Source organism: Pinus tabuliformis, chromosome 3_2 (assembly GCF_031772625.1).
Source record: "Pinus tabuliformis cultivar Carrire ecotype Pingquan chromosome 3_2, CPIR1, whole genome shotgun sequence".
NCBI lineage: Eukaryota > Viridiplantae > Streptophyta > Pinopsida > Pinales > Pinaceae > Pinus > Pinus tabuliformis.
This window is the reverse complement of record NC_142302.1, coordinates 658,192,664-658,208,879: the sequence shown is the minus strand read 5'-3', so window position 1 is coordinate 658,208,879 and position 16,216 is coordinate 658,192,664. Positions and strand designations below refer to the sequence as shown.

General features: G+C 40.3%; 1 protein-coding gene across 2 annotated transcripts in view; it reads right to left on the bottom strand.

Annotated features, from left to right (window-relative positions):
- LOC149182384 (putative polyribonucleotide nucleotidyltransferase 1, chloroplastic) overlaps window positions 1–16,216 on the bottom strand; it is a 411,698-nt gene that overhangs the window by 239,699 nt on the left and 155,783 nt on the right. For both annotated transcript variants that reach the window (XM_089416829.1, XM_089416828.1), the window contains one exon: window positions 6,096–6,152. In XM_089416829.1, the coding sequence (XP_089272955.1) occupies window positions 6,096–6,152 (57 nt within the window). The remainder of the gene's footprint in view (window positions 1–6,095; window positions 6,153–16,216) is intronic.

Sequence of the window (16,216 nt, the reverse complement as noted above, 5' to 3'; positions counted from 1 at the left end):
GAGATGTTTGTTCTTGTGATTCGAGTGTAGATAAGGAGTTGTTTTGGTTTGGTTTTCCCTTATCATGCGTTGGAATATTCTTGATTTACTTCTGAAACGGATGTTGTTAATCTAATTACAGATTCTTCACTTGAAATTTTCATCGTCTGAACTGCAACATCTGATATGTTTTTCTTTCAACTAATTGATCCTCTTCTTGAGTTCTGCTATTGACCGGTTCAGTATTTGTTTCTTTATCTGGGGATGTTACGACTGGCGACTTCGATACTTCCTCTTGAATACAATGTTCTAACTTATCTTTAACAGTCATCAATTCCATATTCTTATTTAATAATAATACATTATCTGCAAGTTTCTTTCTTACATTGGTATCAAAGCTGCGTTGCTCCTCACAGGTCAGGTTGAGTACAATTTCCACCAATTCCGTAACGGACATTTTTGCTCACTGTTTTCCCTACCACCACATTCATTTCCGCTATTGTTGTCTGTAACTTTGCCGCCACCAGCATTATTTGTACGCAGTCATTGCCAACACCCTCGTCAAGTGCACAATGGCTGCCAACACTCCTTGTCTATCCCTATCCACTATCATCTCTACATCATTCCATCTATGCATCGTCATCATTGTTGTCCACACCATTTTCCACTTGTGCCACTTTTGTCCCATCCTACACTATTTTGTAGTCATATCCATGCTCAGACTCCCATCCACTCAGCAATCCATACAAACGTCACTGCATTGTTGCTCTGTCTCGCTGTTGTCTGGTCAATACTACCACCACCGTCGCTAGGTTTGGATCCCTCATCGTCATTAACTCAGTTGCCATCACATTAGACTCAGCCACCCTTCTACTCATATATTTTTTACAAACGTTTCAAAGTGTGTTGACCCGTTGTGTAAGAGTTGTGAATTTTAATTCTTTTTATGAAAGTTATAATGAATAAAAAGTAACCGTTTTATGTATTATAGTAAAGAATTTTGTTTTTTTAAATAAGATAGAATTATGGTGGCATTGACATTCTTTGGAACATAAGTCACTAGTCTCTGGTCTGAGTGATATGGATTTGTACACTGGCTGAGATGTCTACTTTTATGATTTGGTTGTAGATAAGGAGTTCTTGTGATCTGATTTCCCCTTATATTGTTTGTGTCAATTTCTTGATATACTTGAATTATCTAATTTCCTTCAAGTACGAAAGTCGCTTGCTTAATTGTCGGATCTTCACTTGAAATCTATGTTGTTTGGACTGCAACATCTGAATATGTTCTTACTTCCACTGATTAGTCATCATCTTGAGTTGTGATATTGACTGGATTAGTATTCGTTCCTTTTTCTTCAACTTGCACTGTTACGTCTCAAGACTTCGATGCTTCTTTCACGATAAGTTCTTCTAGATTGTTTTTCAATGATTTTTTATCATTTTCAAGTTTCTTAATTTGAGTGAGTAGACTTGATTTCTGATATGTAAGAGTTCTTCATTTTCTGATTCAAATTTATTTTGACAATCAAACTTTTCATCTTTTAAATCTCTATTTTATTTTAATAACTTTTGATTAACGTTTTTCAAGCACAAATTTTCTTCTTTCTCTGATAGACTCTCGTTGAGTTTCTTCTCAAAACTTTCCTTTTCTTGCTTTAATTTTTTCTTCTTAGCCTTAGAGTTATTGATCTATGTAAGTAACATTTCATTGTGGTCTTTACGTCGAGAATTTTTTTCATTTTTGTCAGCAATAATTTTGTCAATTTCCTTTTTCATATTTTGCACTTTTGAAATATCTTGTATGTCTTCAGGCGTCACTGAATCCGATTTCAATGTAGAGTTATTTTTTCCTTTTGTAAGAATACATTAAAACCTTCTTATTCGTATTTAGGATGAAGGACCCTAGTGCTTCCATCCAGGGTGAACCCAGAATAATGTCATCTTGACCACTCCATAGGGATTGAACAAAGAATTGCAATGTAAATGTATAGTCCCCAATGTTTAGTTGTAGATTTGTTATGTCATATTGTTTTTTAACCTAGAAGTCTAATTTCTCGATTATGTTTGACATAGGCATCACCAATTGGTTTGTGATTTTAGGGTTTATATCATTTTTGTCTTCGCTAGGCTAGATATAAATAGTGTCATCTTTTCCTGCAAGAGTCCCTTTAAAATTAAATAACACTAAAGCAGTCACATAAGGTTTCTAAAATCTTCCATTACCCATTTCCAATTTACTTTTTTAGGATGAGATTCAGGGTTTAAAAGCAATGTTGTGAAAATCACGATCGGGATTAAATCGGCGAGGGTCTGAAATCGAAAAAAAAAAAAATCGTAAAAATTGGGACAAAATCGGTAAAAATCGGCAAAATTAAAAAAAATACAAAAATCAAGATCTTTTCCCAAATCCAAAATGAAAAAATCACTGATTTAATCGTTTCAGCGAAAAAATCGCGATTTTCGCAACACTTTTTAGAAGTAACCTCCTTTCTTTTTCGTTTTAACTTTTCTTTAACTTCAAAACTCTTTTATAATTTTTTTTGAAATGAAAATTTTCCTTCGAATCTTCCATTTAACAAAATAAATGTTTTTAACTTAAATTAAAAAAAAAAATTATCTTTCCCTTTATGTATTGAATAATTTCCATTTTCCTAAGATATTATTATACAAATGTGATATCTTGAGTTATATCTTTCTTTAATACCTTTTTACCTTATCCGACAAGGTCAAATAATTAAATCCTATGTTAACCTTCTTTAAACACTTATTTAAACTTATGTTAGTGCCTTTTCTCAAAAGTTGAGCCCCTACGGTTTTTTTCATATGATCTGTGAATTACAAGGATGTCTGAATTGTTAATTGAACAGTCTGTTTGTGTGGCGCAGATGAATGTGGCAAGGGTCGCGATATTTTCTTGGGCGATGGCAAAATTGGCAAAAAAATAAGGTAGCAACATCTAACAGCTGGAACTGCAGCTAGAAATTCCAATGATGACAATTAGAAAGTCCCAACAGCGACAGGGTTGCTTTAACGAAGGAGGCAACTAGTCAATCGAGGTGCAACTGCGATCTTTGTAGGACTTTTGATACTAGTATTGAGAACAGAGTTGACTCCTTCAACGTTTGTTGGGGGTGTGAGGTTGCGTATGGTGACTGGGTAGCCATCAAATGGCTACGGCTGCAAATGGCGGTTGGGTGGTCGTCGAGCATCTACAAATGGCAACTGGGTGGCTGTTGGGCGACTGCACCTTTTTTTTCCTTTTACACAACTTTTTTTGAAATCTTTGACTTTTCATAACTTTTTTTAAATCTTTTTCTCATATATATATATATATATATATATATATATATACTTTTTATATATATTTGATAGTCCTTTTCTTTTACTCTTTTTCCTTTCTTTTATATATATATATATATATACTTTTTATATATATATTTGATAGTCTTTTTTTTTTTTTTTTTACTTTTTTTCCCTTCTTTTATATTCATATCTATATATATATATAATATATTTATTATATTTATTTTTTTAAATGGCCAAAGGCCTGATGGCAAAATGGAGAACCTCCAAAAAATTCATGTGGATAAAAGCTTCGATCACAACGGCAACGAACTTGACAAGGGATTGATGGCCAAAAGTCGGATCAGACTAGCTCTGTGTAGCAATTGAGCAGCAAGAGGATTGAGGAGCTCTAATACGAATGTAACAAATAGAGTTCATACTCACAAGTTAAATACTCCAAAACACTTGGAATATGAAGATTTCCATTGAGGATACAAGTAAATATATAAAATGTATGAATGAGAATATGGCTAGTTACAAATGAGGGTCTCGTATATATACCTAGGTTAGTGCCCCTTTGCAAATGTTCATGTCCTTAGAGACATGCCTCTTCAATATACTAATCATTATTACAATTAATTATTAATTATTTATATTCAGAAGTCAGAACACATATCTATAATAACAGACCAATCAACCCTATCAAATGCATTACCAAAGTCAAATTTAAGAAATAGAGAGTCTTGGTCAATCTCCTTGGCCCATTCCATAGCCTCCCACGCAAATATCATTGTGACAAGGATTAACCTACCCCATACATATCCCATCTATTATTGTATAACAATTCATGAAACAAATCCTCCCATTCAAAGCATAATCACCTTAGGAGACACTAATTAGAATAATGGAGCCCCATCTCCCAATAGTGCCTTGAGACACATTCTTTGGAATCAACTTAATAACCGCTTGATTGATAGATGTCGTCGAGGTCCTCTCCAACAATGTCCCACATTGCCTTGAAGTTCACAATGTAGTCCATCAATGTGGGCAGATTCACCATTCTTCATAGAAGGGTATCAAGTGTTCCACCTTAGAAAGCATTGCATCCAAACAATCTCTATCCACCCCACTAACCTTCTTGAGGATCAATTTGTAGCATGCTCACGTAGCATCAATGCCTATCTCACAAAGCAGGTTTTAACAGAAATGCACTAAAACGTAAGCCAAATAGTCGTCTTATCTTCAAGGAATCCTCTTGCAATGACCCATCATCCCTACGCAACCTAAGGACTAGTTCAACAGAAACTTTGCACCTTAAGTAGTCAAAATAAAATTGCCAAGGGTGCTAGGGTCCATTCCCGCATGTAGTGGACCTCTGCAATAAGAAACTGGTTATAAATATGTATGAAGATATGTGAAGAATCTTCTATGTGATTAAAATTATGTTCATAAGCTTGTTTATGAATTTGATTGGAATTTCCCTTATGATGTATGTTACACAACATTATTTTTGTATTTATTTTGCATAGGAAATCTGTGGTGTTGGTGTTGGAGACCAAATTGACTTACAGCTGGGAAATATCACTGGCAACAAGAAGAAAATTCAATTTGGAGTGCCTCGACAGTTGACAGAGGCAAGTCTGGCTACATTACAATATCCAATATAACTCAACACAATAAATAAGTCAACACCATACAAAGAAGAGTGGCAGTGATAGAGAGCAAAAGGATACCCACAAGATAAGCCAAGAAGGCGAGGAAGAACACATGCATGTAATGGAAAAGAGATTTTGCAACCTAATAGATTGAAAGGAATTGAAAGCACACATCAGTGCTACAAAAGAGGGAAGTGGAAAAGAAACTCCAATAGGCAGCAACACTGCTATATGGATAAATTGAAACTCAAGGGGGAAAAACACGTTTTGGCTCAAACAAGAAGCAACTTAAATAAGCTAAGGTGTGAAACATGAAAGGCAGAGGTGGAGACTAGGCAACACTTCCCACTACACTGTGAGACATACAACCACATCAGGAAAGGGGAAAGTGTAAAAAGTAGTTCAGATGGGAGGAACCGAAAGAAGAAAGAGTAACGAGATGTTGAGGATGCAGAAAGAGAGAGGCAGAGACTACGCAACATTTCTTACTACTTTGTGAGGCATATGACCACAATAGGAAAGGAGAAAGCATGAAAGATAGAAGTTGAGAAATGGAATTCCGTGAGGACCAAGTAGTAGACACAGCCAAGCGAACCTCAAGGCTGGTGTACCTCAGTCACAAAACACTGAAACCCAATCCAACTTGTCGAGGAGACCAATTCAAAGAGAGAAAAAGGCCAAATCCAAATGACTAGTCCAAATTTTCTCCGTACTACATCTAAATATCATGCTTCCTCAATGTATTGTATTGTGTGCCCTCTAAAATTGTCTTTTGAAGTGCCACTGGATATAGTATACATCATCATACAAGCTCTTCATAACCATTCTCAATAAGCACTTTAAATCAGGATTTATAGAATTAAGAGTACTAGTTGGTATTCTTGAATTTCCATTGTTATGCATCAAAGTTCAAACACGCTTAGATCAAACTTCAATTCAATGCAAATCTCATGTACTCTGTTCTAATTTCATACAGCTAATGGAAATCATAATGCACTTCATGGGTATCAATGAATTCAATCATGCATTCTACCAAAAGAAAAGAAACGACTGAGCACATACAATATACATAGCATACAATGACACCCACCAAAAAGGAAGACAAAAATGTTAGGGCTCAGAAGACGATATGAAAGAATCAATCATGTTTTCTTCTCTAGGATATAAGGGTACCTGCCCAATATCAACAGCTTGGAGTAATATCTCATCCGACATAAAATCACCATAGCCCTGCAGAGACATCAAAGACATTTGTTAGGGAATCATAAAATAAATGGAACCTTCAGTGCAGTAATTAAGGAGACTAGAAAGAAGATAAAAACAATGCAGGAGAGAAGTAAAATGTGTAAATCTAAACAGCCAACACTAATGGTTCACAAATAGTCTAAGTTTCCCACAAGTCAGAAATTTGAATTTGACTATTTTCAGACACAATGCTCATTCTGAAAAACCCTGAAACTCCATCACTATGAACAAAACAAGATTTGAAAAATAATCATATCTTCTATAATATAATAGCTTGCATAAATGCATTAATCAAAGCAATTGAATAATCCATAACTTCTCATGACAAACCCATAAAGAAGAGGGGAAATTCCAAGACATAGAAGGTATGTGAAGGCTGAAAGGTGACTCACTGATATATTTTCAAACGATAAGAGAAATTAAATAATAAAAGCAAAGGTACCCTACAATTAGGTATGTTACCCACCAAAAATGGGTGAACGCATAGTAGAATTTTTTCTCCCATCATCTCTTCCAGCTGGCCAGTCAGCAGCCCCTAATAGCCACAACTACTAGCCAATGATGATGAGCCATTCATATCTCTACCACCTAAATTAGTCACATGTTTCTTCACCCATTTGGCAAGAATACATATTGGAAGGTGGGCTTCCAGTCAAAAGCTACTTTATTCATTTTGCAATCAAGTGGTTATGCTTGTTTTTATCTGAGCATTTGACATGGATTATGGAGTAACCTAGAAGAAAGAGGGGTTTTGAGTCTTGACCATGATCTTGTTCTCTCTCCTTAAATGGGGGATTAATCTTTCATCCTAATCCAATGGGACCTCCCCTAATGGCCCAACGGGTATAGTAGGGGCACTACTTGGAAACCCCGATTGAGATAGCATAGTCCCATCTCTCCCTATTCCATACTTACCACTTTCCATCTTATATTATAAAGCCTATATTCCACCTCCCTTCATTGGGTTTAACTGACAAATGGTCTCTGGAATTTGGAAGCTTACATCCTCACACCTAGGTAGGGCCCAGAATTTGCCCTAGGAGGTTGATGCAACTAAAAGAACAAGTAAAATCATATGATGGCCACAAGCAAAAACAAAAGAAGATCAAAATGCGGAAAGATGGATAGGAAATACAAATTAGCACGTGAGCAAAAGCCTTGCATGAGCTCTACCTCACTCATTATGGCCATCAATTAGTTCTTGAGCACATGTTGCTCTTCATATTATGAGAAGAGTCCTTTTCATGTCCCAACCCTTGATGGGCAATGAGCCACCATGTCATTAAGGGGGTAATAACTGCTATACATCATACAAAGCAATCTCTAACCCTTTGAGCTATGAACATTAAGACAAAGTAAAATCCGTACAAGACGGGTGGAAAAACAAAATCTGAGTTTGTAACTCATGCATCCACGATTGCTACCTCCCCACATCTATACACTTAGGATGAGGAGCCCATCACTACTAGCCCCTTTGACCAGCACACTTGGCCATGAAGCTTCTCCCCTCCATTCCATCATTATGCACATGACACCTATCAATTGAAGGGTGGACCAAGGACATCCCACTTCCTCTTGGAGCCTAGAAACACCTAAAAGGGGGTTCTATTAACCACTCCTACCTAGGGAGGTAACACCATTGCAAGTTTAAAGCCTTATTTTTAGAAACGAAACCTTGTTTGAAATGTCAAACTGCCCATTACTTTCAAGCTTGGTCCAATTAGATGCAAAAATGATTAAATGTACCTAATGATGTACTTGTTAGCACTAGATATTGTGTGTAATTGTCAAGAGTTTCCACAGCCTGGCTTGGGCAACTTAACTAGGGCTCAGGTCTTCTAGAGGAGCATATTGTAAAAATTTCACTGCTACAATCATATTGCAGCAACTGGTATTATTTCTTCTAACTGATAAATTAATTATCCAGTTTATTGCTACGACAACATCGAAATAAACACTCTGCAATCTACACAAATAAATTGCGGAAGAAAATAGTGTTGGAAACTAAGAAAACTCTAGCGCGCACACATAAAAATATGACAATTATTTTTGGACAAATGTCCCTGGAAAAACCCAACTTAGGAAAACCGGTGCAGTAGATGAGGGTTTTATTATTATGCAGCAGTGAAATTCTGAGTACAATCTATGGATGCCCAAATGGTCATCCAATCAGCAAGTATCTAGCAAAAATAATTAGAGAGAAGAAATTCTCTCACTCCACAAGCAATCTCGCCACTGGCTTCTTCAGAAAACTAATCGTTCAAACCCCAGCGTAGGCCCTCTATGCAGTCCCTTCGCTGCCTCTCACACGTGTGGCTTAGTTCAACCTCTGAGCAAGTCGTCTTGCTTGTCTCTATTGCTAGAAGTGACTCTCCGACCCTCTGGAAGACTTTCCCGGCCTCTGGAAGCTTAATCAACTTCTTCCCCAGCTAAATCGAACTACTTTGCTTTAGCTACTGTGTAGTCCTTACGTTGCTTCTACGCGGATCACTTTTGTCACTTGCTGTTGCCTCTCCGGGTCTAGAAAACTTCCTCCAGATCATTGTCCCTACCATTCACTATCTCTATTTCGATCTCTGGCTATCTGGCAACTGTTGCTACTCTCTAGAAATCGAATTGCCAAGGAAATCAAACTCCACAAGTATCTTCTCCATCAACCCATCGACTTCTTCTTATAATCCTCTATTGGAGCACCAACAGCGAACATTAGATCTTAATCAAGGGCCCAGACTAATTCCCTGTCGATCTGTGTGAGTTTCTAAAGGATTCTCACCTTAATTAATTCTGATTAATTAACCAGTTTTCCTAAGTTTAGACATAGGAAACATTAAAAGTTAGGTTAATAATCTAATCAAGCCATCTCTAGGTGGAATTTCCATAAAAGATTTTTAGGTTATGGAGATCTCCTATATTCTAGCCTCTCTAACAAGTTTCGTGACTAAAACACATACAATGCTACAAAAACTAATACATATTAACACCCAAGAGTCAGGTGTTGTGAGCTACAGGACTACAAGCAGCAACAGACCATCATACATACCGGTGGGCACCTCCAGCACCCACAATGTTCCAACATTTTTCCTTACATTGATGACTTTTGTTGGAATTTAGGTAGCTCGAAAGGTATTGTCGAGAGAAGAAAACCCACCAAAAGTGAGTTGATTGGGAAAGTTACCCAAGTGATGTGGGTTTGGACCCAAGTCAATTGATTGTTTATTCTAATTTATGGTTAAAGGGTTCAGTGGGAAAAACCTTAAAGGACCAAGGGTTCCCCAAATAACCTAAAGTAAAACTATACAATAGTAGGCCAAAGGAAAGGCCTAGGCACACAAGTGGACTTTCATTTGTGGAGAGGAGTAGGCCAAAGGACCTAACCGCAAATCTTCCTTATAGGAGCTATAATAGCAAGGAATTTGAGTTTCTCCATGACTTAGTCAGCTAAAGGATTTGTTGCCAAAAGGGACAAGGAGGCCGAGTAGGAAGATCTCATCGTTGTGCTGGAAGGTCCGATCTGCAAGAAGAAAGTCAGATTTGAGTGTTGGAAGGTCCGATATATAAGAAGAAAGTCAGATTTGAGAGATGGAAGGTCAGATATGCAAGAAGGCAGTTAAATCTGAAAGTTGGGAGGTTAGATCTGCAAGAAGAAAGTCAGATCTGAGTGTTGGACGGTCAAATCTACAAGAAAAAGTCAAATCTATATGTTGGAGGGATAAATCTGCAAGAAGAAACTTTGATCTATGATCTGAAGAAGCAGATCTAGTAAATCAAGAAGCTAGCATTGTTGTAGAAGGACCGGTTGCCAAGGACAGAAATTATCCAAGGATCTTGAACTGAAGGCACCAACTCAGGTATAAATTTGATTCCTTTTGGGTATATTGTAGATCTAATGGAATAGGTCTCAAGCACTAGTTGTCTAGACTCTATTGTGTATATTGTGTCTTGTATCAGGTTTCATAAAGGACCATGATCCTTGGTACAAGAGCCCTATGCTTGTTTACTGAAGTACTAATAAAGAAAGTTATTGACCATATAAATTTGTGTACTTAATTAATCTAATTGTTGTTAAATTTATGCTAGTCAAGTGTTGTTAATGTTGTGTATCTGCAGTGTGTCTATGCTCTAGTATAAACATAGACTAGATCCGGAGTACAAGGAAAATTTAACATGGTATCAGAGCTACTTTGAAGACCACGTGGATCAGAGTGTGCACAAGAAATCAGAGCAACTAGTGGAGGTTGTGTAGGTTCAAAGGGAGACTGCAAAGGAACATCAGTCGCCCAATGCAAGTTTGAATATTCAGTTTGAAGAGAGTGGAGTTTTCAGCCCATGCAAGGACAATCAAAAACCATGTGAGAACACTCATGGTGATGCAAGGAGAAGACATGTTTCATGCAAGGATAATCATTCACCATGCAAGACAAAGCTTCGCCAAGTACAAAAGACGTGGCACATGCAAGGACAAATATGGCTACGCAAGGGAAAGTCATGAATTATGCGAGGACAAGCATGGGTATGCAAGGAAAGTCATGGAGCTAGAGACTTCGAAGTGTGATGGAGATACCTTCCTCACTAAGAGTGAGTGTTGGAATTTGGGTAGCTCAGAAGGTATTTCCAAAAGAAGCAAACCCACCAAAAGTGGGTTGGGACAGTTACCCAAGTGGTGGGGGTTTGGACCCAAGTCAAGTAATGGGTTTATTCTAATTCAAAGGTTCCCCAAATAACCTTAAGGAAAACTATAAATAGGAAGCTAATAGAAATGCCTAGAAACACAAGTGGAGAAGGAATTTCACTTGTGGAGAGAGGGAGGCTAAAGGACCTGTGAAAATTTCACTACTAAAATTCTTATTGCAGCCACTGGAATTAATTCTTCTAATTGTTAATTAATTTAACAATTTATTTGCTATAGAAAATATGGAATAAATCACACTACAACCTTCACAAATAAAATTGCGGAAAATAATAGCACTCAAAACTTAGAAATATTCTAGCACACACACACAAAAATTTGACACAGTTATTTTTGGACAAAAATCCCCGGAAAAACCCAACTTGGGAAAAACGATGCAGCAGCTGAGGGTTTTATATTATTAAGAAGCAGTGAAATTTTGAGTACAATCTGGATGTTGAATTGTCGCGTCCCTTCTCAAACACATTTGTTACAGGGTGTTTCCACACAGTTTTGCACAATTTTGGCTAAGGGAAAGAACCCAGCATTTTCGACTTACGGACTTAGGAGGAAATTCGACTTAATTTGGTTGCTAGTGGAAGGTGGGGGCCACCCACGTGGGAATTCGAACTAGGCCAATGGTTTGGAGGGAATTCGAAGTGTTGGATGGAGGGGCCCACATGAGGCAAGGAAGACCCATAAAGATAAAAGGAGGAGAGAGCTCTCATTTGGATTCATTCTTACACCTTGTAATCAAAATTACTTGATTGTTCGCTCTGTTGTTTAGCTAAGTCAACCGACTGTTTAGCCACGAATCTCTCAAGTGGGAGATTCAACCTCTACTTCGGAGGACCAACCGTGCCCGCCCTAGAGAGGCAGTTCCATAAGTATTCCAAGAGTTTCGGAAGTGTGTACAGCACTACCATTCAACCACAACAGGGACTGTGTATTTCTAGCTAGCTGGAGAATACGCAGGGGGAGTTTAGAGCTATCAGTGATCAAGCATTTGCCTGGAGAGTTAGAGGATTGGGAGAGCAACAAAGGGTCAGCCTTTCTTCTGAGTTTTGGAGCCAACAGAGACAGGATCCCAACAGTTCGATTTACAGTTACCGGAGGCCTGCGAAGAGAGCCACCACTAGGCTCACGTGGGAGTTGGAGGAAGGAATTGTAGAGCTGGAGCTAGCCGGGAGAAGTAGGAGATCACTTGGAGGGACATTTGAGGAGGGTTGTTGGAGTTGGGAGAGCAGAGATTGACAAGATCAGTCGAAGCAACAAAATTCGAAATTGGAGGAGGGCCAAACTGTGAAAGGTCAATTTTTGAAGGTTGGAACCAAGGGAAACCCTTTCTGGGTTTTTCTGGGTTTTGGGCAAGGATCATACTCTTGATTTTATAGAATTTTCTAGGCAAATCTGAGGGGTCAAACAAGAGTCCCAACTCAGCCAGCAGCTTGAGCAGCGAAGTGAAATTTGGGCCAAAATTTCAAGGTCAACATTTGGCCAATTCCTTCGTGGGTTTTTTTGGGTTTATGCCAAAGAGCAAGGAGTTGAAATCTCATAGTTTTCTGAGCATGGGAAGCAGTGATTCCAGCCCTTCGAAGTCAGCAGATAGAGCAGTTTTCTGGGGCAGCACAGTTCAGTTTGGTGCAGCAGTTGTAGCAGCCTTCAGTTCAGCATTTGCTCACCTGGGTTTTGTCAAGCTTGTCCATTTAGACAAGCCTAGGTGCACCATTCTATTTTACTGTTGTATTTTTCTCCTGAAGAAGTAATAAAATGGCTCAACAATACTATATTTCCTGTGTTTCCATGGGTGCTTAATGTATATTTCATTTTTCTGATTGCTGGATTGTTTGCATGCTTTGTATATCACTTACATTCCTGTTTAGGATCATTACAATGGTATCAGAGCCATGATCTTGGCCAGCTGTGGGGTAGCCATCTAGATCATGGAAGATTTGAGCATGTATGCACAGTGACGGGTTAAACCATAGACAACTTATGGCTCAAAGAAGATTTAGTATGCAGGAATTCTAGGGTGGAATCCATTGGAATGATGAGAGATTGGCCCAGTTGAGGAAGGTGTCAGACCAAATCCATTCTCATCCTTACAACAGAGACATTAGTGGTGCGCAGGCTGTGGGGGTGCAACCATCTACATTGTGTGGGGAAAGTCGACAGAATCAGGGCATCAGATCTCCTCAAAAGGAGCAAACAGGACAAGGACAGTTAGAGGGTGAGACCAGGGGGCGCTTTTGCTGGTGGAGACCTGGCTTTAGATATCAGGAGCCTAAGGAGGAGGTTTTTTTGGGCACACTAGAGCATGAGGAGCATGTCAATGTGTCCAGTGTGACGCAAGAGTCACCCTTGTTGGAGATTCCTTTGATAGCTTTGGCTGACACCTTGGGGGAGAGAGTAGAGCACACACCCACAGGGCCTTCCATTGACGAGGTGCCAAGAGACACGGAGGTGTCCACCATTGAGGAGGTGCCATTTGTTGTTAAGGTATCCATTGATGACATATCCGGGGTTGTGACTAAGTACTCAGGTGATAGTAGCGCACCACAAGTTGATGAGGTGCCAGGAGACATCTCCAGCGTTGATGAGCAGTTGATAAGTACAGAGGCATCTAGATCTATGCGAGTTACAAGAAGATAGTCACCTGTCGCTAATTGGCAAGCATGTCTTGCGTGTTGGATTGTCTATGGAGGAGAAATTAAAGGCTCATGTTGAGTCCATGATGGAGGAGGATGTGCAACCATCCTTTGGGCTAGCCATTGATGAGGGGTAGCATAGAGATCGCACGTTGAGATTTCAGCACAATTCATTTTAGAGGCACATTGACAAGATCTACAACGTTATTAGCCCACCCTTATGCATAGGATTGCGGTAGGCAGCGTTGTCTAGACATACCCTAGGGGATGGTCAGGTTAGCAAGACTGAGCGACATGAGCTGAGTATGACACTACATCATCTTGGAGGGCTTGTTTCTTCCACAGGGGATTGTACATTCGATCCCTCCTTTGGGATTGGGTGGTGAGAGGTACTGAGCTAGTACCCGATGGAGCAGGCTAGGTGGTTGGATACATCCATGGCCACATTTCAATAGAGGCCATGGATAACCATAGGGACTTGAGGGCCAGACTGTTGTTGGGATCCAAGTGGCATTTCCCATCACATCATAGAGTCACAGTAGTAGTGGCATCTCCATCAGAGCCCGGGACAACACTACTGACAAGATGGTTTGACAGGGAAGCAGACCAATTTCATGAGTTGTCTTGACATATTGATTATGCATGGAGTCATAGGGTGAGTAGCCTACTATGGCAGGAGTTGGTAGGAGGAGGTGCCATCGGCAGGCCACCGGACATGGCATTACATGGATACAGTGCTCTCTCATTAGTATATTGCATAGTAGAGCTACTGAGGATAGGCACAATAGTGTCATTCCCATTGGCATGTGAGGAGTCAAACCGCTCAGGTCTTTCAGGGTAGATGGGGAGATGTAGCCCACATCATGGAGGGATTACTAGCATATTGGCGGATGCATTGGCACATGCAGGATGGCATATGATACAGGGAGGTATGACAGTAAGCACTGGTACCCAGGGGTGCACAAGGATATGCCACAGAGTCCAGTCTTATGTAGAGGGATGCGACCTGATGCATACAGACCCAATTTTAGAACCTAGCATCCAGTGTTGTATAGAGGTATGCAGTGATGAGTAGTGGCCTGCAGAGGAGCATGGAGATGTGTGGTTGTTTGATGTAGCATGTTGGTTTGCATTGAGCGACTCACCTCGCATCGAGTACACGTGGGGAGAGCCAGATACAGTGACACAGGCAAGATACAAGACAATATAGGATGGTACAGCAGTAGCACAGGGTATCCAGTGGTGTATAGGGATAGGTTGCAAGGTACAGTGCCAGGTCGAGGACTACAGGGATACTCGGTGGGATGTAGGGGCATATGGTGTTGCACAGCGAGGTCTTGGAGGGTTGCCTCCAAGGAGACTTATGGATGGAGACACCGGCATACCTTTGGGTGTACTTCACCTAGGATCGACGGGGACACAGATGAGCGATGGTCGATGGTATCCATGGGGACTCACGTGCTTGTCCCTCTTATACATCACTTACAGGCACAGACGACTTGGTTGTTGTCCTTTGACACTCTGGGCACGAACAACTGGGGACAGGCAGCTCATCCGAGAAATTGGGATGATATTCAACGCACTAGGGGAGAGACTTCTCAATGGTGGCATTAGGTCAGTGCACGAGTTGACAACCACAAGTTGGGGAACAAGCTAATCATTTGTAGTGGTGGCATATCGTTTATCAGTGAGCCTACGCCTGGGGAGCAGGTCACGAAGGAGACATGTGTCACTCTTTCCACAGGGCATGTCAGGACCATGCATGAGTAGAGGATACCGTGTACAATTGAGGCAACTTTCCAGTACGTGTCCGACCTCTAGACATTGTATTGGCACATTATCGAGAGGGCGAATGGCAGAGCGAGGGAATATGGTTAGCAGGGACAGGAGGGGTCCACATACCCTAAGTCTATTACAAGTATCGGATACCCATCTTTTGTTTGCATTCAGGGGGTAGCTCTTTGGCACACGTGGCTCCCACGATCATCGGTACTACACTGTGGTGGGCACAAGGCAAATTAGCATGCATCAGATTAGCCCGCGATATATGGAGCCTATATAGTGATCACATGCAGGGACTAGAGATGAGGGCCAGAGGGATTCCATCCGTTGACAGGACTATGTCCCAGCAAGTCTGGCTATGGGATGCAACGATTCAGTTGATCGATAGATCACTCGCATTGAGTGAAGTCGTGGCAGAAGGTGATATAGTTTGCTCATGAGATGACACATGGGGGTTCATAGAGGGTTTCATCATATGGGGAGGCAGAAATTCTCAATTGTTTCACAGGTTCAGAGTTAGATTTGGATGGGCAGGCCTTGGTGCCATGGAGATGCCTAGGCAGGATGTGTCTCGCCTCTTTCATTACTTCTCCATCGAGTTCCAGGAGAGGAGGATACTGACTGCGCACGATGGGGAGTATGACATAGTGAGAGTAACGCAGCGTCAGCATGGTGGCACCACTCTGGGACTAGCAAAGAACTGGGGCATCACAGTTCTTCACGGCTCAATAACCTTTTAGGGATGCATCGACTACTGCAGGGGGAGATCATACAGATCTTCCATTGGGCTTTATTGTGTTACTGATGGACCAGGGGACTTCTGGTACTTTCACCGAGCAGGATAGTGAATGGAGCGAGGGGAGCTTCATATTGGACAGGATTGCCTAGGATCATGGTATTGAAGGATTCTTTTATATCAGGACAGTGCAAAGGTCAGGCACAATCCAGTGGCA